This window comes from Urtica dioica, chromosome 3 (genome assembly GCF_054948205.1).
Source record: "Urtica dioica subsp. dioica isolate 48M chromosome 3, U.dioica_male_clone48M_v1_H2, whole genome shotgun sequence".
In the NCBI taxonomy this organism is placed as follows: domain Eukaryota; kingdom Viridiplantae; phylum Streptophyta; class Magnoliopsida; order Rosales; family Urticaceae; genus Urtica; species Urtica dioica.
Window position 1 is genome coordinate 17,796,056 of NC_142758.1, and position 24,940 is coordinate 17,820,995.

The following is a 24,940-nucleotide window of genomic DNA, read 5'->3' on the forward strand; positions in this document are numbered from 1 at the left end:
GTGCTTGTTAACGGTAGGTATTATGTCGAGGTTACGTTTCGAGTCTATGTAGTTTTCGTTTTCGAGTTTGTTCGAGGAAAGAATGAAAGAGAGAGAGTTGGGAAACATATTGCCTATAAAAGTTGAAACAAGTTTATGATTAGTCTTTGGTTTAGGATTTAAGTTTGTTTAAGACTTTATAAAATCCAAAGGTGTTATGAACGAAATGACACTTTACTCCTTCGAGGGAAGGCCGCAACGAGTCTCCTTTCATAAGTAAATGACTCATCATTAATGCATAGCCAAGATGTCAATACATCAATTTTGACTAGCCACCTTGTAAATTGGTTTGATCACTCACATCCTTTCGCAGGGCCTCGAGGGAGGATTACTAGGGATTGAGTCTAAGTGTGTAACCAACCACTTAGTCCAAAAGATTGACTTTGAAAAACAATCCGCCGAGGGGAGGTCTTGTCATCATCGTCTCACTCTCGGACGTAGCTCATTGAGCAATGATCAGAGCAAAGCGCCCTTGAGTACTCTCATTTAAGAGAGGGCCACGAGGGTGACTCTTAGTCCGGCGACACTTGCACTTTTCATTAGTGTTGGGGATCGTGGGTTACAAACAACAAGTATAACCCTCCCACTTAGTTTTTGGAGTTGGTTGATCGACTCTTTTAACTTCGGAAACAAATTTCCTAGTTAGAGAGCGACAGAGCGGACAACTAGAAGAGAATCCTAGATCGACATGTTCAGAGCAGTATTAGTGCATAAAGGCACAAGGTACATACTCGATCTTTTCCTATTTTCTATTTCGGGAAAGTGCATGAGGGAAGTGTGAACTTCAACTCACTCGAACACTTGAAAGTTTGAGATTACACATCTTTTTATTTTTCGGCTTGTCTACAAGGAGACCTCCCACTCAAATTTTCAAGAGCATATAGATTTTGAACATATGTGATATAGATATAGTTTTGAAAACATTTTGAAAATTTATTTGATTTGGATGACAAAATATTTTGAAAGTGAAAACGGTTTTTCAAAATTCAAACTAGTTTTGTAAAGATTCAATTTCAATTAAACTTTCAAAAAACAAAACATTTTAATCTTACGCATCATGTGTATAATCATATGAAAAACATTTTTGCTCAAGAAAATTTTCTCATTAGAGTTCTATAACTCATGGTAGTGGGGTTTGAAAATCCGGATTTCTAAAAAACTGGAGTTTCAGACAGCCGCGCACCTCGGAGTAAAATCGCCATATCTGGCGGCTCCGATGTCCTTTTGAGCCGAAACCGATGGCATTGGACAGAGGACAGACAGAGCTTTAATTTGATTCAAGAATCATTAAATTTCAATTTCTGAGAAGAGAGTTATGCCACTTTTAATGCGGGTTTACTCCAGCTCGAAGAAAAAGAAATAAATTAAAGTTTGGTCCTACTTAGGTGCGAAAAAGAATCAAGTGTAACGGAACGTTTTAAGATGTTGTTTAAAGCTTTTATTTGTGTTTTATTAGCAGGGTAATAACATAGAATAAAAGAAATAACAACATGCATAAAACGATTCAAGTAAATAAACGAAACTAGCAAGACAATATAACTAGTCACAAAATTTTACTCGAAATTTCTCAAACCTTTAAAACACGTTTTTCAATATAAAAAATTAAAAACTTTTAGAACTGATTCTAATGTGTTTTAAAAACATCCCAAACTCATAGAAAATCAACATGCTTTTTAATTTAAAGACATGAGCAATAAATTAAAAAAAATCTAAGATAACAATTCTAACTTGTCACAAAATTAGTAAACTTTCGAAAACGATTTTCAAGCTCATAATTTTAAAAACATGTACATGCATCTCTTTGACCATAGCTCTGATACCATTTGTTGGAATCGATCTAGGGTTTGAGAAAATAATTAACGCTTCGGTAAGCGGCGGAATTTTAAAAATTTTCTTTTACAAGTAAAACAGTTTTTACTAACCTAGACAAGTGCAAGTACATGTAATTAAAAACCAATATGAGCTAGAAGTTTACTAACCTTTCTTGAAGCTTGAACTTTGAAGAAGCTTGTGGAAAGTTTGCAATGCTTGTCTCCCCTCGCAGCACGTCTCTCTTTCTTTCCTCGGCACCTCGAGCAACCACGAAAGTTTCTATCACTAAATCACTCGAAAAGAAGGAATCAGTGAGTGGGCACTTTTAAACACTACGACTTAAGAACGAGTCTCGAAGTCGCAGAGCTAAACACTAGGTCGAGTGAGGACCTAGGTGCCAAGACAAGAAAAATCGAAAATAAACTTAGAGAGAGAGAGAAAGGGGCGGCAACCACAAGTTCTAGAGAGAGAAGCTCTCAATATCTAACTTATGTGGAATGAAATGTGAGGAATGAGGCTCCTATTTATAGGAGGGGGATTACCTTCAAAAGGTAGTTTCCTCTTTTCCTATTGCCTTGCACGTCCAACATGCCTCATGAAGGCTTAGGATTTGTTTCCTCATTTGATTTCCTCTTAGTTGGCCGAAAATGCACTTTCCTTCTTAAGGAAATTTGTTTCCCCTTTTTCTTTTGGCAAGTATCTTCATACATCAATGCACAAAATAAACTCTCTTTCCCACTATGGCATGAACGAAATTCAGCCTTATTTTCCTTGGGTTGGACGAAATTTGAGCTTCTAGAAGGAGCTTCTAGATGTTTCTTCATTTGTTCATGACAACATAAGAAAAGCCCATTAAGAAAATTTCAAGTAAAATTCTATGAAATGAAATTAATCCTCAAGGCCCAATTACACTAATATGGCTGAGTAATATTTATTTCATTTGTCATCATATGACAATGTCAAAAAAATTTATTGACATTTTTTTCGTCCTATGTCCAAAAAGACAAAAATACCCTTTTGACAATTTTCGTAAAACTGTCTCGTTCTTGTTTTGACTTAGCTTTCAGTTTAACTATTCCTACTCGATGTGATTCGTGACAGTGACCTCATGGACCCAAATGAACAAAGCTTGAGCTAAACACTTGGACTTAAAAGTTCACAAACCTTTTCCAAGTTTAGCTTAATGCCAACTGACTCCACTAAAGAGTTGACACTGAAAATCTCTCGGTTCAAATGAATTTATTTTCTACTCAAGAATTCACCTAATTATAATGAGCGGATCCACTGAATATTATCTATGTTTACCCTTCATGAATGTCATCAGCTAGTCGGGATCTACTAAATTACCATTTTACCCTTCTAGCTGTTATTTCCTCAACTCCTTTGTCGCTTGTGAATAAGTTAGAAACAATGTATTGACGAGGAGCTAACAAGTCACATTGTTTCATCCAAAAGAGTCAGGACTCAATTTGGACACTGGCCAGTTCATTTATTCACACTCCAAGGAACAAAGCATGAGGTGACATACATTGCATTTCAGCAATCTTGTACATGAATTCCATATCTATGAGAACTTCACAAAGTTACTCATGACAGACTCACAACTTAGTACTTCACCAATAGGCCTTGTTCGGAATCACATAGTGAGTCCGAACTTTGACTTTCTCAAATGAGAATACTAAGGTGTGAAATGGCATGTCTCATTTCAGGATTAAGGTAAGCATGATGCAATTCATACATAGTGACTTCGAGACATAAGGGGTTAAATGGTTTGTTCTTATATTGTCTCTAGAAGTGCACTGGTCAATTCAGTACCTTCGGAAGATACCTAGAAGAACTATAGAGTCCCCAACTCTCAATGCCTCATAACCAGACATCATAGATTCTTCTAACAATCATACTGAGGTCAATAGTCCTTTGACCCTAAGATTGCGAATATATCGTTTTAAGCAAACTACGAAGAGTTTGTTCATGCAAATCTACATTTGTCTCTTCGTAAGTTGTTAAGTTTGTTTATGGAGTAAAAGACTATGGTTTTATCATAAAGCTTCAAACAAAGAAAGAATGAATGAACGTTTCAACTTTATTAATGAATAGATAGGCAATTACAAGCAAGAGTCTTCATGAGACTTTATTACATCAAATGTACAAAATAAAGACTACAACTCTTCTTGTGGGCACCATTGACAACAGCAACTAATCACGTACACGAACTGAGGGAGGGAGATGTTCACGATCCTCCGCCGATATAGAATGAAACTCAACCCCAACAAGTGCGTGTTCGGGGTCGAATCCGGGAAATTCCTGGGATACATCGTCAGCCGACGAGGGATAGAAGCAAATCCCGAAAAGATCAAAGCACTCCGTGAGATGAATTCTCCAAGACGAATCAAAGAGGTACAAAGCTTGACCGGTCGGATTGCTGCACTGACGCGCTTTGTGTCAAAAGCAACCGACAAGTGTCAACCGTTCTTCAAAGCTCTGAAGAAGATGGATGACTTTGAGTGGACCGATGGCTGCGAAAAAGCCTTCCAAGAGATGAAGGCCTACTTCGGGTCCCCACCATTCCTCTCCAAACAAAAAGAGGGCGAGGTGCTATACATATACCTCGCCGTCTCCGAAAGAGCCGTAAGCGCCATTCTTGTCCGCGAAGAAGATAGGGTCGAATGGTCAATCTACTATGTGAGCAAAGCTTTGCTTGATGCGGAGAGGCGCTACACCGAGATAGAGAAACTTTCTCTAGCTCTCATGATGACATCTAAAAAGTTGCGGCCATATTTCCAAGCTCACCCTATCACGGTGCGAACTGAGCACCCGATCGGTAAAGCTCTTCAAAAGGGAACATCGACTTGTATGGCGATCTGGTCCCAAGAATTGAGCGAGTACGGGATCGAGTTCCACCCAAGAACGGTTATAAAGGGTCAGGTCTTAGCCGACTTTGTGGCAGAATTCTCCTACACTCTCGATATGGGAAGAGCGGAATGACCAACAACGCAATGATGCGAAAGAGAAAGGTTGACCTAACGGGTCCCATCTAGGAATTGCACGTAGACGGAGCATCTAATGCTCGGGGGGTTGGCGCTGGAATCATTCTAACTAACCCTGATGGGGAAAAATTATGGTACACCCTCCATTACGGTTTCCAGGCCTCCAACAATGAGGCCAAATATGAAGCTCTTATCGTAGGGATAGAGCTAGCACAGAAACTCGGCGCAAAAAAACCCGCGGATACACTGCGACTCGCAGTTGATCATAAACCAGGTTAAAGGTGATTATACCGCCAAGGAGCCCAACATGGTCGTCTACCTGGCGAAGACGAACTCCTAACTCGATGCCTTCTCTTGGATCGAGAGTCTCCAAATCCCGAGAGAAAAAAGTGCGAAGGTTGACACTCTTGCTCGCCTCGGATCTGGCATCGACGAAGATAGATTGGGGACTATCCCCATCGAATTTCTTCCACGACTATTCGTCTCCCGAGACAAAAGTCGGAACCATGAAGATACACCTCAACCAACTTGGATGAACCCAATTATCAAATTTCTGCGAATAGGGGAACTTCCCGAAGACCGCAAGGAAGCAGATAAATTGAGAGTGTTAGCATCCAAGTACACGCTCTGAGATTACGTGCTCTACAAGCGTGGTTACTCGACGCCGCTGCTCCGATGCCTCAACAACGTTGAGTTGACCAAGGTCCTCCGCGAAATTCACGAAGGCATCTGCGGGAACCACGCTGCTGGAATCTCCCTCGTGCTGAAAGCACTCGGACAAGGCTATTTTTGACCTACCATGAAAGAAGATGCCTGTGAATGGGCGAGGTGCTGTGACAGGTGCCAGTACTTCTCCGAAATCCCGAGATAGTCGCTGACCCCACTAAGCAGCATCGTTGTCCCACGACCCTTTGCTAAATGGTGCACAATTCGAAGACGCACGAGTAAGAGATATCTCCGATCAACTAAAGATCAGTAACACGTTCTCCGCGCCACATCATCCGCAGGCCAACGACCAAGTCGAAGGAGTCAACAAGACTATTAAAAACAATCTGAAAAAGAAGCTCGAAGACAAGAACGGTGCATGGGCTGAAGAGCTACCATTCGTCCCGTGGGCTTACCGAACAACCGCACGGAATGCAACCGGGGAGACCCTGTTCTCCCTCGCATACATGATCGAAGCTGTGGTGCCAGTCGAAACCGAGATCCACACATTCCAAGTTGAGATGTTCAATAAAGAAAACAACGATGAGGCCCTGCCCCTAGAGTTAGAATTAATTGACAAAAAGAGGTCAGAAGTGCTTACTCGTCTCGCTGCACAAAAGCGCAAAGTCGAAAAATACTACAACTCCAAGATCAAAAGGTGAACCTTTGCCATCGAAAGCCTTGTACTCAGACGAGTATTTCAAAATACCCAAGTACAAGGCGCCGACGTCCTCGGACAAAACTGCGAAGGACCCTACAGAATCCTCAAAGTCATACACGATGGGACCTATTATATCGAATACACGAACGGGACCCCGATCCTTCATCTGTGGAATGCGGAACACTTGAGGTAGTACTACCAGTAGCTAGCACTTCCCCCATTTTATTGCTTTGATTTCCCACATTCAATTAGGCCTACGAGTTAATGTTTTAGGACTTTTAATTTTTTGCAATAATAACAAAGTTCGAGGTTTCTTTTCCAAAATCTGCTTTATAAAAGTTTTTCGGTTATCAAAATCTGCTTTAGTGTGTGGGCACTTTTAAACACGATGACTCAAGAACAAGTCTAAGAGTCGAATAGCTTAAACACTAGGTTACGTGGACCTAGGTGCCAAAACAAAAATGAAAAGAACTAGAGAGAGAGAGAGAGGAAGAGAGGCGGCCAAGGAGTTCTAGAGAGAAATTCATCTAGAAGGAGCTTCTAAATGTTTCTTCATTTGTTCATGACAACATAATAAAGACCCACTAAGAATTTTCAAGTAAAATTCTATGAAATGAAATTAATCCTCAAGGCCCAATTAATTGTTATGGCCGAGTGATTTATTTGTCATCGTATGACAATGTCAAAAAACTTATTGACATTCATTTCGTCCTATGTCCAAAAAGACAAAAATACCTTTTAGACAATTTTCGTAAAACATATCTCGTTCTTGTTTTTTCTTAGCTTCTAGTTTAATTAATCCTACTCGATATGATTTGTGGTAGTGACCTTATGGATCCAAATGAACAAAGATTGAGCTAAAATACTTGGACTCAAAAGTTCACAAACCTTTTTCAAGTTTAGCTTAATGTCAACTGACTCCACTAAAGAGTTGACACTGAGAATCTCTCGGTTCAAATGAATTTATTTTCTACTCACGAATTCAACTAAATTGTGATGAGTGGATCCACTAAATATTATCTATGTTTACCCTTCATGAATATCATCAGCTAGTCGGGATTTACAAAATTACCATTTTACCCTTCTAGCTGTTATTTCTTCAACTCCTTTGTCGCTTGTGAATAAGTTAAAAACAATGTATTGAGTCATGACTCAATTTGAACACTGGCCAGTTAATTTATTCACATTCCAAGGAACAAAGCATAAGGTGATATACATTGCATTTCAGCAATCTTGTACATGAATTCCATATCTATGAGATCTTCACAAAGTTACTCATGAAATCTTCATAACTTAGTACTTCACCAATAGGTCCTGTTCAGAAACACATAGTGAATCCGAACTCTGACTTTCTCAAATGAGAATACGTAAGCTATGAAATGACATGTCTCATTTCAGGATTGAGGTAAGCATGATGCAATTCATACGTAGTGACTTCGACTAATAAGAGGTGCACTAGTAAATTCAATCTCTTCATAAGATACCTAGAAGAACTATAGAGTCTCCAACTCTTAATGCCCCATAACCAGACATCATAGATTCTCCTAAAAATCTTACTGAGATCAATAGTCCGTTGATCCTTAGATTGCGAATATATTATTTTAAACAAACCATGAAGAGTTTGTTCATGCAAATCTACAGTTGTCTCTTCTTATGTTGTTAGGTTTGTTTAAGGACTAAAGACTATAGATTATCATAAAGCTTAAAATAGACAAAGAAGAGTGAATGGACGTTTCAACTTTTTATTAATGATTTGGAAATTACAAGCAAGAGTCTTCGTGAGACTATATTACATCAAATGTACATAAATAGACACTACTACTCTTCTTGTGGGCACCATTAACAACAAACATCCACTTGAGTCAAAGAAGATGTGAGTAGTCCTTCAGGCCTAATCCCTCCCGATGCTGGTCGAAGACATTTTTCGCTAGGGCCTTGGTGAATAGGTCTGCCAAGTTTTCCACCATTGAGATCTTCTTCACCTCCACATCTCCGTGCTGCACGATCTCTCGAATCAAATGGTATTTCCTCTCAATATGTTTAGAGCGCTTATGGCTTCGAGGTTCCTTTGAGTTAGCAACAACCCCACTGTTAGGAGAATAAAGGGTCATGGGCTCGTCAACGTTTGGAACGACTTCCAAATACATAAGGAATTTTTTAAGCCATACAGCCTCCATGGATGCTTCACAAGCAGCCACATATTTTGCTTCCATTGTGGAGTCAGCAATGCAAGATTGCATAATACTCCTCCACACAATAGCTCTACCATTAAGGATGAACACAGATCCAGAGGTGGATTTCCTGGAATTCTTATCCGCTTGAAAATCGGAGTTAGTATATCCCGTCATAGTCAAGTTAGTACCTGAATATGTAAGCATCAAGTTCCTAGTTCTTCGAAAATACTTAAGAACATGGTTAACAATAATCCAGTGCTCGGGTCCAGGGTTGGATTGAAAACAGCTAACTACGCCATGTGCGAAACAGATATCTGGTCTAGTGCAAAGCATAGCATACATGAGACTTCCTACGACTGAGGCGTAAGGCATTTTTCTCATGTCCTTAATCTCTTGTGCAGTCTTGGGAGACGGGTTCTTAGAGAGTGAGACTCTATGCCTAAAGGGTGTTTGGCCCTTCTTGGAGTCTTGCATCGAGAATCGATTCATCACCTTATCAATATAAGATGCTTTAGAGAGCGACAAAGTCCAGTTCTTCCGATCTCGAAAGATTTGGATCCCCATAATGTGCGCGGCTTCTCCTAGATCCTTCATGTAGAATTGCTTTGCTAGCCAGACCTTAACCTCAGATACCTTACCCACATCATTACCTATGAGTAATATATTATCGACGTACAGTACCAGAAACATAACTTGCCTTCGTGTATTAACTTGTAAACACACGGCTCATCTATTGACAGCTCAAAACCGAAGCTCTTCACAGTTTCATCGAATCTTATATTCCATGACCTAGATGCTTGCTTTAATCCATAAATGGATTTAAACAACTCACAAACCTTGGTATTTTGACATTCTTCCACGAAACCGTCTGGTTGAGCCATATAAATGCGCTCGTCAAGATTGCCATTAACGAAGGCAGTCTTGACATCCATTTGCCAGATCTCATAGTCAAGAGCTGGAGCTATGGATACAAGTATGCGGATGGATTTAAGCATCGTGACTGGCGAGAAGGTTTCTTCATAGTCAATCCCTTTTTTTGGGTATAACCGTTTGCCACTAGTCGTGTTTTGAACGTCTCGACGTTCCCATCCGGACCCCTTTTCTTCTTGTATATCCACTTACACCCTATGGGTTTAATCCCTTCTGTAAGGTCTACAAGTTTCTAGACTTTATTGACATACATCGAGTGTATTTCAACTTTCATGGCATCAAGCCAAAGGTTTGATTCAGAACCAGCCATTGCATGGCTGTAGGAAATACGGTCATCCATGTCAGAGACGGCTACAAGAGTATCCCCGTAAGACATGTACCTGTCAGGTTTTTGAGAAACCCTCCCACTACGTCGAAGTACTACTTGACGATATTATGATGAGTTAGGTTGTGTTTCAGTTGGGGTAAGAACATTTCTTACAGATGAGGTAGAGGCATCCTCACCCAACTATTCTTCAAGCACAATTTTACTTCTAGGTTTTACATCTTTCATGAAGTCCTCCCTAAGGAAACGAGCGTTCGTGCCAATGAAAGTCTTGTCGTCCTCGGGACTGTAGAATGTGAAAGCTTTGGTTTCCTTCGGATATCTAACAAACAGACACAATTCTGACCTACTAGCCAACTTGGTAGTCTTTTCCTTTAGCACATGTGCAGGGCAACCCCAAATTCGGATGAGGCCCAGATTTACTTTACGGCCAATCCATCATTCATAAGGAGTACCAAGAACCGTTTTAGACGGAACTTGGTTTAGAATGTAAGCTACTGTTTTGAGGGAATATCCCCAAAACGAAAGAGGGAGTGATGAGTAATTCATCATTGATCTAACCATTTCCATTAGAGTTCGGTTCCTTCTCTCTGACACTCCGTTTTATCGAGGTGTGCCACGTGCTGTAGGCTGAGAAGCGATCCCTTTTCTTTAAGAAGGTTATCGAACTTTCCAGACATATACGCACCACCTCGATCGGATCAAAGGGTTTTGATCTGTTTGCAAGTTTGCTTTTCTACTAAAGCCCTAAAGACCTTAAATACGTTAAAGGTCTCGTATTTGTGTTTGAGCAAATAGACAAAACCGTATCTTGAGTAATCATCGGTGAAGGTAACGAAGTATTCGTATCCTCCCTATGCATGTGTACTGAGCGGACCACATACATCAGAATATACAAATTTCAGTAGCTCAGTGGCTCTTCGACCCTTAGCTGAGAAAGGTCGCTTAGTCATTTTTCCTTCTATACAAGATTCTGTTGTCAATGGTGCCCACAAGAAGAGTTGTAGTCTTTATTTTGTACATTTGATGTAATAAAGTCTCACAAAGACTCTTGCTTGTAATTGCTTATTCATTAATAAAAAGTTGAAACGTTCATTCATTCATACTTGTCTATTTGAAGCTTTATGATAAAACATTAGTCTTTAGTTCATAAACAAACTTAACAACTTACGAAGAGACAAATGTAAATTTGCATGAACAAACTCTTCGTAGTTTGCTTGAAACGATATATTCGCAATCTAAGGGTCAAAGGACTATTGACCTCAAAACGATTGTTAGGAGAATCTATGATGTCTGGTTATGGGGCATTGAGAGTTGGAGACTCTATAGTTCTTCTAGGTATCTTCCGAAGGTACTGAATTGACCAGTCCACTTCTAGAGGCAAAATAAAAACAAACCATTTAACTTTTTATGTCTCGAAGTCACTACGTATGAATTGCATCGTGCTTACCTCAATCCTGAAATGAGACATGCCATTTCATAGCTTACTTATTTTCATTTGAGAAAGTCGGAGTTCAGACTCACTATGTGATTCCGAACAGGACCTATTGGTGAAGTACTAAGTTATGAAGATGTCATGAGTAAGTTTGTGAAGTTCTCATAGATATGGAATTCATGTACAAGATTGCTGAAATGCAATGTATATTACCTCATGCTTTGTTCCTTGGAATGTGAATAAATGACCTTGCCAGTGTCCAAATTGAGTCTTGACTCTTCTGGATGAAACAATGTGCCTAGTTAGCTCTTCGTCAATACATTGTTTCTAACTTATTCACAAGCGACAAAGGAGTTGAGGAAATAACAGCTAGAAGGGTAAAATGATAATTTTGTAAATTCCGACTAGCTGATGATATTCATGAAGGGTAAACATAAATAATATTCAGTGGATTCACTCATCAGAATGAGGTTGAATTCTTGAGTAGAAAATAAATTCATTTGAACCGAGAGATTTTCAGTGTCAACTCTTTAGTGGAGTCAGTTGACATTAAGCCAAACTTGGAAAAGGTTTGTGAACTTTTGAGTCCAAGTATTTAGCTCAATATTTGTTCATTTGGATCTATGAGGTCACTGTCACAAATCATATCGAGTCGGAATAGTTAAACTAGAAGCTAAGTCAAAACAAGAACGAGACAAGTTTTATGAAAATTGTCTTTTTGGACATAGGACGAAATGAATGTCAATAAATTTTTGACATTGTCATATGATGACAAATGAAATAAATTTTACTCGGCCATATTAGTGTAATTGGGCCTTGAGGATTAATTTCATTTCATAGAATTTTACTTGAAAATTCTTAATGTGCTTTTCTTATATTGTCATGAACAAATAAAGAAACATCTAGAAGCATGTTGTAGAAGGCAAATTTCGTGCATACCATAGAGAGAAAGAGGGATTTATTTTGTGCATTGATGTATTAAGATGCTTGCCAAAAGAAAAACAGGAAACAAATTTCGGCCACCAAGCAAGAGAGAACAAATGAGGAAAGGGAATTTCGGCCACCATGAGGAAAGGGAATTTCGGCCACCAAGCAAGAGAGAACAAATGAGGAAACAAATCCATGTGGCATGAGGAATATGTTACACGCCCAAAATGAAAAGGGAAACAAGGGATTTGCTCATGAATATGTGATATTCAATAGAGAATAGGAAACTACCTTTTGAAGGTAAAACCTCTCCTATAAATAGAGCACTCATTCCTCTCATTTTATTCATCCCACATAAGTTAGAGATTGAGAGCTTCTCTCTCTAGACCTTGTGGCCGATCCTCTCTCTCTCTCTAGTTATTTTCGTTTTTTGTTTTGGCACCTAGGTCCACGATTGACCTAGTGTTTTAGCTCTTCGACTTTGAGACTTGTTCTCGAGCCGTCGTGTTTAAAAGTGCCCACTCACTAATTCCTTTTCTCTCGAGTGATTCTTGTGATAGAAACTATCGTGGTTGCTCGTGTTGCCGAGGAAGGAAGAGAGACGTGCTGCGAGGGGAGACGAACGTTGCAACTTTCCAAAAGCTTCTCAACGTTCAAACTTCTAAAAAGGTTAGTAATCTTTAATGCTCATAATAGTTTTTATTTACGTGTACTTGCTCTTTGTCTAGGTTAGTAAAATTGTTTTACTTATCAAAAGAAATTTTTTAAAATTCCGCCGCTTACCCGAAGCGTTAAACTTTTTCTTAAACCCTAGATCAATTCCAACAGATTCACAAGTAGGCAATGAACCTATTGCAGAGGCTTGGAGTGAACCGTCCCTCACAAGTGTCTTAATCCTGTCTAGACTGATATGACCAAGTCTTAAGTGCCAGAGATATGTGGATTTTATTAGATCGGAGGAATCAGAAAGTTTGATCCTCTTAGGCTCCCTAACTAGATCGTTATCTATTTCAGTGTCTAAAAGAGAAGGTTGCGTGGGATAGATGTAGAAAAGAGCATCCTTCATACATGCATCAGTAACAAAAGAATTATCAGGAAACGAAATACGAATTCCATTCTTAATGAACATTAAACAATAATTTTGCTCACGAAGACGAGCAACAGATATTAAGTTCTTCCCATAGGAAGTAACAAAATAAACATTATTCAAGTTTAAAGTGCGGTCTTTAAAGGACAGCGTCACGGATCCCACAGCCTTCGCAGACACAAGGCTCCCATCACCCCATTTGAAAGAGAAGTCGCCTTCCTCTAAGCTTTTTGTTTTCTTGAAACTAGTCAAGGAACAAGAAATATGGTTAGTAGCAGCGGAGTCAAGAATTCACGTTGATACATTATCAGCTACTAAGAATGCTTCGGTAATTAGTACAATACTATGTTCCTTTGTTTTGAGATAGGTAGGATAGTTCTTCTTCTCGGCCTTGTGAGGTCTCTTCTTAGATCCAGAGGCGGAGGCTTTGTGCTCAGTAGCATGTGCCTCTCCTTGATTCCTCTTTCTCTTAGTGAGACCTTCAGTAGTGTGAAGCTCCTTCATAAGCTCGGTAATAGTGTACTCTAGCTTGTTCATGTAGTAGTTCAGCTTAAAGGTATCGGAAGATTCGAGGAGAGTTTCAAAGATCATATCTATTTCGGTCTCCTTGTCAATCTCAGATCCTAGGATTTCCATCTCATTCAGGTAAATAACGATCAACATCATATGGTCCCTGATAGGAGTCCCAACCTTCATGCGACAGTTCATGAACTGTCTGGCTGCTTATTGTCTGGCCTGACGCCCTTGCCCTCCAAACATCTCATGGAGATTGTTGAGCATGTCGGCGGCAGTCTCGATATCACGTTGTTTATGTTTCGGCACATTATTCATAGATGCTAAGATATAGCACCTCACAATCTCATCGGAGCGGAGCCAGGCCGCCAAGGCGTCTTTGTCCTCTTGAGTCGAATCATCATTCGTTTGAGGAGGACACGGGGTGGTGAGTACCCATTTGTGCTTGTTAACGATAAGGACGATATCGTGGTTATGTTTTCAATCAACGTAGTTTTTGGTTTCTAGTTTGTTTGTGGAAAGGATGGTTGAGAGACGGTTGAGAGACATGTTTGTAGAATAGTTGAAACAAGTTTATGATTTATCTTTTAGTTTGGGATTTAAGTTTTTAAGATTTGATAAAATCCAAAGGTGTTATAAACGAAATGAAAATCTACTCCCTTAAGAGAAGGCCACAAAAAATCTCCTTTTATAAGTAAATGACACATCATTAATGCTTAGCCAAGATGTCAATACACTAATTTTGAGTAGCAACCTTTATATTGATTTGATCACTCACATTCTTTCGCAGAGCCTCAAGAGAGGATTACTAGGGATGGAGTCTAAGTGTGCAACCAACCACTTAGTCCAAAAGGTCAACTTTGAAAAAAAATCACCCAGGAGGAGGCCTTGTCTTCATCGTCTCACTCTCGGACTTAACTCATTGAACAATGATCGAAGCAAAAACGCCATAGAGTACTCTCATTGAAGAGAGGGCCATAGGAGTGACTCTTAGACAAACATTTAATTAATTATTTCATTAGAGTTGGGGATCGTGGGTTACAAACAACAAGTATAACCCTCCCACTTAGTTTTTAGAGTTGGCACATCGTCTCTTATAAGTTCGGAAACAAATTTTCTAGTTATAGAGCGATAGAGTGGACTTCTAGAAAGGAATCCTATATCTTCATGTTCAAGGAAGAGCATTGTTAGTGCATAAAGGCACAAGGTACATACTCGGACAATTTCCTATTTTCTATTCGGGAAACTGCATGAGGGAAGTGTGAACTTCAACTCATTCGAACACTTGAAAGTTTGAGATTACACATCTTTTATTTTTCGGCTCGTCTACGAGGAGACCTCCCACTCAAATTTTCAAGAGCATATAGATTTTTAACATATGTGATATAGATATAGTTTTGAAAACATTTTGAAAAATTATTTGATTTGGATGACAAAATATTTTAGGTTTGAAAGTGAAAACAGTTTTCAAAATTCACACTAGTTTTGTAAAAAATTAATTTCAATTAAATTTTCAAAAATCAAAACATTTTAATCTTTCACATTATATTTATTATCTTATAAAAAACAATTTTGCTCAAGGAAATTTTCTCATTAGAGTTCTATAACTAATGGAGGGGTCAAAAATTTGGAGTTCAAAATTCTAAAAAACTGGACTTTCGGAACAGCTGCGCACCGAGGTGTAAAAATTGCATTGGAAAGAGGACAAATAGACCTTTAATTTGATTCAAGAATCATTATATTTCGAATTTTGAGCAGAGAGTTATGCCACTTAAATTAAAACTATTAAAGAGCATTACTCATTTACTAACTTTTATCGAAACTTGATCGTTGAGAAGCCTTTGGAAATGTTGAATCGCTTGTCTACCCACTAAGCTCGTCTTTCTTCGTTATTCGAGAACTCGAGTAACCACGAAAGTTTCTATCACAAAAATCACTCGAGATAAGAAAGAATTAGTGTGTGGACACTTTTAAACACGACGACTTAAGAACAAGTCTAAGAGTCGAAGAGCTAGAACACTAGGTCAAATGTGGACCTAGGTGCCAACACAAAATTGAAAAGAACTAGAGAGAGAGAGGAAGAGGGGCGGCCAAGGAGTTCTAGAGAGAGAAGCTCTCAGATCTCTAAAACTTTAGGATGAGAAACAATGAGAATGAGGTGGGGTATTTATAGGAGGAGGATTACCTTCAAAAGGTAGTTTCCTCTTTTCTGTAGAAGGTCTTGGATTTGTTTCCTCTTTTGTTCCTCTAGAAGGTCTTGGATTTGCTCTCCCTCCCTTATTCCACACGTCCATGACACCTTCTAGAAGGTCTTGGATTTGTTTCCTCTTTTGTTCCTCTAGAAGGTCTTGGATTTTCTCTCCCTCCCTTATTCCACTGTGTCATGTTCTAGAAGGTCTTGGATTTGTTTCCTCTTTTGTTCTTCTCTCTCCTTGCTTTAGCCAAAATTTCTCTTTCCTTGTTTAGGAAATTTGTTTCCTCTTTTTCTTTTGACAAGTATCTTCATACATCAATTCACAAAATAATCTCTCTTTTCTAGCTATGTTGGGCGGCCAAGGGGCATCTAGAAGGAGCATCTATATGTTTCTTCATTTGTTCATGACAACATAAGAAAAGCCCATTAATAATTTTCAAGTAAAATTCCATGAAATGAAATTAATCCTCAAGGCCCATAATCTTATAATGGCCGAGTGGTTTATTTGTCATCATATGACAATGTCAAACAATTTATTGAAATTCATTTCATCCTGTGTCCAAAAAGACTAAAATACCCTTTAGATAATTTTCGTAAAACTTGTCTCGTTCTTGTTTTGACTTAGCTTCTAGTTTAACTAATCCTACTCGATATGATTTCTGACAGTGACCTCATGGATCCAAATGAATACAACTTGAGCTAACATACTTGGACTCAAAAGTTCACAAACCTTTTCCAAGTTTAGCTTAATGTCAACTGACTCCACTAAAGAGTTGACACTGAGAATCTCTCGATTCGAATGAATTTATTTTCTACTCAAGAATTCAATTTAATTGTGATGAGTGGATCCACTGAATATTATCTATGTTTACCCTTCATGAATATCATCAGCTAGTCGGGATTTGCAAAATTACTAGTTTACCCTTCTAGCTGTTATTTCCTCAACTCTTTTGTCGCTTTTGAATAAGTTAGAAGTAATGTTTTGACGAGGTGCTAACAAGTCACATTGATTCATCCAAAAAAGTCATGACTCAATTTGGATACTTGTCAGTTCATTTATTCGCATTCCAAGGAACAAAGCATGAGGTGATATACATTGCATTTCAGCAATCTTGTACATGAATTTCATATCTATGAGATCTTCACTAAGTTAGTCATGGCACCATCGTAATTTAAAACTTCACCAATAGGTCCTGTTCATAATCACATAGTGAATCCGAACTCTGACTTTCTCAAATGAGAATACGTAAGCTATGAAATGATATGTCTCATTTCAGGATTGAGGTAAGCATGATGCAATTCATACGTAGTGACTTCAAGACATAAGAGGTTAAATGGTTTGTTCTTATTCTGTCTCTAGAAGTGCACTGCTCAATTCAGTACCTTCAGAAGATACCTAGAAGAACTATAGAGTCTCCAACTCTCAATGTTCCATAACCAGACATCATAGATTCTCCTAGCAATCGTACTGAGATCAATAGTCCTTTGATCCTTAGATTGCGAATATATTATTTTTAGCAAACCACGAAGAGTTTGTTCATGCAAATCTACATTTTTCTCTTCGTATGTTGTTAGGTTTGTTTAAGGACTAAAGACTATAGATTATCGTAAAGCTTCAAGAAGACAAAGAAGATTGAATGAACGTTTCAACTTTTTATTGATAATTTGGCAATTACATGCAAGATTCTTCGTGAGACTATATTACATCAAATGTACATAAATAGACACTACTACTCTTCTTGTGGGCACCATTGACAACACTACCAACAATAAGGAAATCCTTAAGAAAAACACGCTGCACCAAAAAAAAATTATGTCTCAACCCAAACACAAACGGGAACAAAGACACTAAGACGCCTACATGGCACACCTAAGACACCTACATGGCGCACTTAAGACGCCTACGTGGCGCAATTAAGACGCCTACATGGCGCACTTAAGACGCCTACATGGCGCACTTAAGACGCCTACGTGGCGCACATAAGACGCCTACATTACGCATGCAAGACGCCTACATAGCGCAATTAAGACGCCTACATGGCGCACATAAGACGCCTACATGGCGCATGCAAGACGCCTACATGGCGCACCTAAGACGCCTACATGGCGCAATTAAGACGCCTACATGCCGCACCTAAGACGCCTACCCGGCGCACTTAAGACGCCTACATGGCGCATAAAAGCCGTCTCTATGACGCACTTAAGACGCCTACACGGCGCATCCAAGTCGTCCCTCGTGACGCTTACATAGCGCATCAAAAACGGCCCGCATAAGACGCCTACATGGTGCACTAAAGACGCCTACATGGTGTTGTCAATGGTGTCCACAAGAAGAGTAGTAGTGTCTATTTATGTACATTTGATGTCATATAGTCTTACGAAGACTCTTGCTTGTAATTGCCTATCTATTCATTAATAGAGTTGAAACGTTCATTCATTCTTTCTTTGTTTGAAGCTTTATGATAAAACCTTAATCTTTTAGTCCATAAACAAACTTAACAACTTACGAAGAGACAAATGTAGATTTGCATGAACAAACTCTTCGTAGTTTGCTTAAAACGATATATTCGCAATCTTAGGGTCAAAGGACTATTGACCTCAGTACGATTGTTAGAAGAATCTATGATGTCTGGTTATGAGGCATTGAGAGTTGGGGACTCTATAGTTCTTCTAGGTATCTTCCGAAGGTACTGAATTGACCAGTGCACTTCTAGAGACAATATAAGAACAAACCATTTAACCTCTTATGTCTCGAAGTCACTATGTATGAATTGCATCATGCTTACCTTAATCCTGAAATGAGACATGCCATTTCACACCTTAGTATTCTCATTTGAGAAAGTCAAAGTTCGGATTCACTATGTGATTCCGAACAAGGCCTATTGGTGAAGTAGTAAGTTGTGAGTCTGTCATGAGTAACTTTGTGAAGTTCTCATAGATATGGAATTCATGTACAAGATTGCTGAAATACAATGTATGTCACCTCATGCTTTGTTCCTTGGAGTGTGAATAAATGAACTGGCCAGTGTCCAAATTGAGTCCTGACTCTTTTGGATGAAATAATGTGACTTGTTAGCTCATCGTCAATACATTGTTTCTAACTTATTCACAAGCGACAAAGGAGTTGAGGAAATAACAGCTAGAAGGGTAAAATGGTAAATTAGTAAATCCCGACTAGCTGATGACATTCATGAAGGGTAAACATAGATAATATTCAGTGGATCCGCTCATCATAATTAGGTCGAATTCTTGAGTAGAAAACAAATTCATTTGAACCGAGAGATTTTCAGTGTCAGCTCTTTAGTGGAGTCAGTTGGCATTAAGCTAAACTTGGAAAAGGTTTGTGAACTTTTGAGCCCAAGTGTTTAGCTCAAGCTTTGTTCATTTGGGTCCATGAGGTCACTGTCACGAATCACATCGATAGGAATAGTTAAACTGGAAGGTAAGTCAAAACAAGAACGAAAATAGTCAAAAGGATATTTTTGTCTTTTGAGACATATGATGAAATGAATGTCAATAAATTTTTTGACAAGTTCATCTCTCCTCCAGTGGAGTTCACTCCTCGAGTCGAGTACCGAGTCCACAAGTCGACTAGCTACTCCTCGTGCCGACTCTACATTTCTCCTCGAGTTTAGTTCACTCCTCGAGTCGAGTACCAAGCCCACGAGTCGACTAGCTACTCCTCGTGCCGACTCTACATTTCTCCTCGAGTTCAGTCCACTCTTCGAGTCGAGTACCGAGTCCACGAGTCGACTAGCTACTCCTCGTACCGACTCTACATTTCTCCTCGAGTTGAGTTCACTCCTCGAGTCGAGTACCGAGTCCACGAGTCGACTAGCTATTCCTCGTCCCGACTCTACATTTTTCCTCGAGTTGAGTTCACTCCTCGAGTCGAGTACCGAGTCCACGAGTCGACTAGCTACTCCTCGTGCCGACTCTACATTTCTCCTCGAGTTAAGTTCACTCCTCGAGTCGAGTACCAAGCCCAAGAGACAACAAGCTACTCCTCGTGCCGACTCTACATTTCTCCTCGAGTTGAGTTCACTCCTCGACTCGAGAACCAAGTCCGGGAGTCGAAAAGCTACTCCTCGTGCCGACCCTACATTTCTCCTTGAGTTCAGTTCACTCCTCGAGTCGAGTACCGAGTGCACGAGTCGACTAGCTACTCCTCGTGCCGACTCCACATTTCTCCTCCAGTGGAGTTCACTCCTCGAGTCGAGTACCGAATCCACGAGTCGACTAGCTACTCCTCGTGCCGACTCTACATTTCTCCTCGAGTTAAGTTCACTCGTCGGGTCGAGTACCGAGTCCACGAGTCGACTAGCTACTCCTCGTGCCGACTCTACATTTATCCTCTAGTTGAGTCCACTCTTCGAGTCGAGTACCGAGTCCACGAGTCGACTAGCTACTCCTCGCGCCGACTCCACATTTCTCGTCCAGTGGAGTTCACTCCTTGAGTCGAGTACCGAATCCACGAGTCGACTAGCTACTCCTCGTGTCGACTCTACATTTATCCTCGAGTTGAGTTCAGTCCTCGGGTCGAGTACTGAGTCCACGAGTCGACTAGCTACTCCTTGTGCCGACTCTACATTCCTCCTCGAGTTGAGTTCACTCCTCGAGTCGAGTACCGAGTCCACGAGTCGACTAGCTACTCCTCATGCCGACTCTATATTTCTCCTCGAGTTGAGTTCACTCCTCGAGTCGAGTACCGAGCCATGAGTCGACAAGCTACTCCTCATGCCGACTCTACATTTCTCCTCGAGTTGAGTTCACTCCTCGAGTCGAGTACCGAGTCCACGGGTCGACAAGCTAATCCTCGTGCCGACTCTACATTTCTCCTCGAGTTGAGTTCACTCCTCGGGTCGAGTACCGAGTCCACGAGTCGACTAGCTACTCCTCGTGCCGACTCTACATTTCTCCTCGAGTTGAGTTCACTCCTCGAGTCGAGTACCGAGTCCATGAGTCGACAAGCTACTCCTCATGCCGACTCTACATTTCTCCTCGAGTTGAGTTCACTCCTCGGTTCGAGTACCGAGTCCACGAGTCGACTAGCTACTCCTCGTGCCGACTCTACATTTCTCCTCGAGTTGAGTCCACTCTTCGAGTCGAGTACCGAGTCCACGAGTCAACTAGCTACTCCTCGTGCCGACTCCACATTTCTCCTCCAGTGGAGTTCACTCCTCGAGTCGAGTACCGAATTCACGAGTCGACTAGCTACTCCTCGTGCCGACTCTACATTTCTCCTCGAGTTGAGTTCACTCCTCGGATCGAGTACCGAGTCCACGAGTCGACTAGCTACTCCTCGTGCCGACTCTACATATCTCGTCGAGTTGAGTCCACTCTTCGAGTCGAGAACGACTCCACGAGTCGACTAGCTACTCCTCGCGCCGACTTCACATTTCTCCTCCAGTGGAGTTCACTTCTCGAGTCGAGTACCGAATCCACGAGTCGACTAGCTACTCCTCGTGTCGACTCTACTTTTCTCCTCGAGTTGATTTCACTCCTCGGGTCGAGTACCGAGTCCACGAGTTGACTAGCCACTCCTCGTGCCGACTCTACATTTCTCCTCGAGTTGAGTTCACTCCTCGAGTCGAGTACCGAGTCCACGAGTCGACTAGCTACTCCTCGTGCCGACTCTACATTTCTCCTCGAGTTGAGTTCACTCCCCGAGTCGAGTACCGAGTCAACGAGTCGACAAGCTACTCCTCGTGCCGATTCTACATTTCTCCTCGAGTTGAGTTCACTCCTCGAGTCGAGTACCAAGTCCATGAGTCGACTAGCTACTCCTCGTGCCGACTCTACATTTCTCCTCGAGTTGAGTTCACTCCTCGGGTCAAGTACCGAGTCCACGAGTCGACTAGCTACTCCTCGTGCCGACTCTACATTTCTCCTCAAGTTGAGCTCACTCCTCGAGTCGAGTATCGAGTCCACTAGTCGACTAGCTATTCCTCGTGCCGACTCTACATTTCTCCTCGAGTTGAGTTCACTCCCCGAGTCGAGTACCGAGTCAACGAGTTGACAAGCTACTCCTCCTGCCGACTCTACGTTTCTCCTCGAGTTGAGTTCACTCCTCAGGTCGAGTACTGAGTCCACGAGTCGACTAGCTACTTCTCGTGCCGACTCTAAATTTCTCCTCGAGTTGAGTCCACTCTTCGAGTCGAGTACCGAGTCCACAAGTCGACTAGCTACTCCTCGTGCCGACTCCACATTTCTCCTCGAGTTGAGTTCATTCCTCGAGTCGAGTACCGAGTCCACGAGTCGACTAGCTACTACTCGTGCCGACTCTACATTTCTCCTCGAGTCGAGTACCGAGTCCACGAGTCGACTAGCTACTCCTCGTGCCGACTCTACATTTCTCCTCGAGTTGAGTCCACTCTTCGAGTCGAGTACCGAGTCCACGAGTCGAATAGCTACTCCTCGTGCCGACTCCACATTTCTCCTCTAGTGGAGTTCACTCCTCGAGTCGAGTACCGAGTCCACGAGTAGACTAGCTACTCCTCGTGCCGACTCTACATTTCTCCTCGAGTTGAGTTCACTCCTCGAGTCGAGTACCGAGTCCACGAGTCGACTAGCTATTCCTCGTGCCGACTCTACATTTTTCCTCGAGTTGAGTTCACTCCTCGAGTCGAGTACCGAGTCCACGAGTCGACTAGCTACTCCTCGTGCCGACTCTACATTTCTCCTCGAGTTGAGTTCACTCCTCGACTCGAGAACCAAGTCCACGAGTCGACAAGCTACTCCTCGTGCCGACCCTACATTTCTCCTCGAGTTCAGTTCACTCCTCGAGTCGAGTACCGAGTCCACGTGTCGACTTGCTACTCCTCGTGCCGACTCTACATTTCTCCTCGAGTTTAGTTCACTCCTCGAGTCGAGTACCAAGACCACGAGTCGACTAGCTACTCCTCGTGCCGACTCTACATTTCTCCTCGAGTTGAGTTCACTCCTCGGCTCGAGTACCGAGTCCACGAGTCGACAAGCTACTCCTCGTGCCGACCCTACATTTCTCCTCGAGTTCAGTTCACTCCTCGAGTCGAGTACCGAGTCCACGAGTCGACTTGCTACTCCTCTTGCCGACTCTACATTTCTCCTCGAGTTTAGTTCACTCCTCGAGTCGAGTACGAAGCCCAAGAGACGACAAGCTACTCCTCGTGTCGACTCTACATTTCTCCTCGAGTTGAGTTCACTCCTCGACTCGAGAACCAAGTCCACGAGTCGACAAGCTACTCCTCGTGCCGACCCTACATTTCTCCTCAAGTTCAGTTCACTCCTCGAGTCGAGTACCGAGTCCACGAGTCGACTTGCTACTCCTCGTGCCGACTCTACATTTCTCCTCGAGTGTAGTTCACTCCTCGAGTCGAGTACCAAGCCCACGAGTCGACTAGCTACTCCTCGTGCCGACTCTACGTTTCTCCTCGAGTTGAGTTCACTCCTCGGCTCGAGTACCGAGTCCACGAGTCGACTAGCTACTGCTCGTGCCGACTCTACATTTCTCCTCGAGTTGAGTCCACTCTTCGAGTCGAGTACCGAGTCCACGAGTCGACTAGCAACTCCTCGTGCCGACTCCACATTTCTCCTCCAGTGGAGTTCACTCCTCTAGTCGAGTACCGAATCCACGAGTCGACTAGCTACTCCTCGTGCCGACTCTACATTTCTCCTCGAGTTGAGTTCACTCCTCGGCTCGAGTACCGAGTCCACGAGTCGACTAGCTACTCCTCGTGCCGACTCTACATTTCTCCTCGAGTTGAGTCCACACTTCGAGTCGAGTACCGAGTCCACGAGTCGACTAGCTACTCCTCGCACCGACTCCACATTTCTCCTCCAGTGGAGTTCACTCCTCGAGTCGAGTACAGAATCCACGAGTCGACTAGCTACTCCTCGTGTCGACTCTACTTTTCTCCTCGAGTTGAGTTCACTCCTCGGGTCCAGTACCGAGTTCATGAGTCGACTAGATACTCCTCGTGCCGACTCTACATTTCTCCTCGAGTTGAGTTCACTCCTTGAGTCGAGTACCGAGTCCACGAGTCGACTAGCTACTCCTCGTGCCGACTCTACATTTCTCCTCGAGTTGAGTTCACTCCCCGACTCGAGTATAGAGTCAACGAGTCGACAAGCTACTCCTCGTGCCGACTCTACATATCTACTCGAGTTGAGTTCACTCCTCGAGTCGAGTACCGAGTGCATGAGTCGACTAGCTACTCCTCGTGCTGACTCTACATTTCTCCTCTAGTTGAGTTCACTCCTCGGGTCGTGTACCGAGTCCACGAGTCGACTAGCTACTCCTCGTGCCGACTCTACATGTCTCCTCGAGTTAAGTTCACTCCTGGAGTCGAGTACCAAGCCCAAGAGACGACAAGCTACTCCTCCTGTCGACTCTACATTTCTCCTCGAGTCGAGTTCACTCCTCGACTCTAGAACCAAGTCCACGAGTCGACAAGCTACTCCTCGTGCCGACCCTACATTTCTCCTCGAGTTCAGTTCACTCCTCGAGTCGAGTACCGAGTCCACGAGTCGACTTGCTACTGGTCGTGCCGACTCTACATTTCTCCTCAAGTTTAGTTCATTCCTCGAGTCGAGAACCAACCCCACGAGTCGACTAGCTACTCCTCGTGCCGACTCTACATTTCTCCTCGAGTCGAGTACCGAGTCCACGAGTCGACTAGCTACTCCTCATGCCGACTCCACATTTCTCCTCCAGTGGAGTTCACTCCTCGAGTCGAGTACCGAATCCACGAGTCGACTAGCTACTCCTCGTGCCGACTCTACATTTCTCCTCGAGTTGAGTTCACTCCTCGGCTCGAGTACCGAGTCCACGAGTCGACTAGCTACTCCTCGTGCCGACTCTACATTTCTCCTCGAGTTGAGTCCAGTCTTCGAGTCGAGTACCGAGTCCACGAGTCGACTAGCTACTCCTCGTGCCGACTCTACATTTCTCCTCGAGTTAAGTTCACTCCTGGAGTCGAGTACGAAGCCCAAGAGACGACAAGCTACTCCTTGTGTCGACTCTACATTTCTCCTCGAGTTGAGTTCACTCCTCGACTCGAGTCGAGTACCGAATCCACGAGTCGACTAGCTACTCCTCGTACCGACTCTACATTTCTCCTCGAGTTGAGTTCACTCCTCGAGTCGAGTACCGAGTCCACGAGTCGACTAG

The 24,940-nt window shown here is 42.2% G+C and overlaps 1 protein-coding gene across 1 annotated transcript; it reads left to right on the top strand.

Annotated features, from left to right (window-relative positions):
• Positions 1 to 4,221: 4,221 nt before the first annotated feature.
• Positions 4,222 to 5,469, top strand: LOC149402456 (uncharacterized). The gene is made up of 3 exons (XM_089608386.1): positions 4,222 to 4,533; positions 4,998 to 5,112; positions 5,402 to 5,469. The coding sequence occupies exons 1-3, from the start codon at positions 4,222 to 4,224 to the stop codon at positions 5,467 to 5,469; spliced, it is 495 nt and encodes a 164-aa protein (XP_089464512.1).
• Positions 5,470 to 24,940: the final 19,471 nt, after the last annotated feature.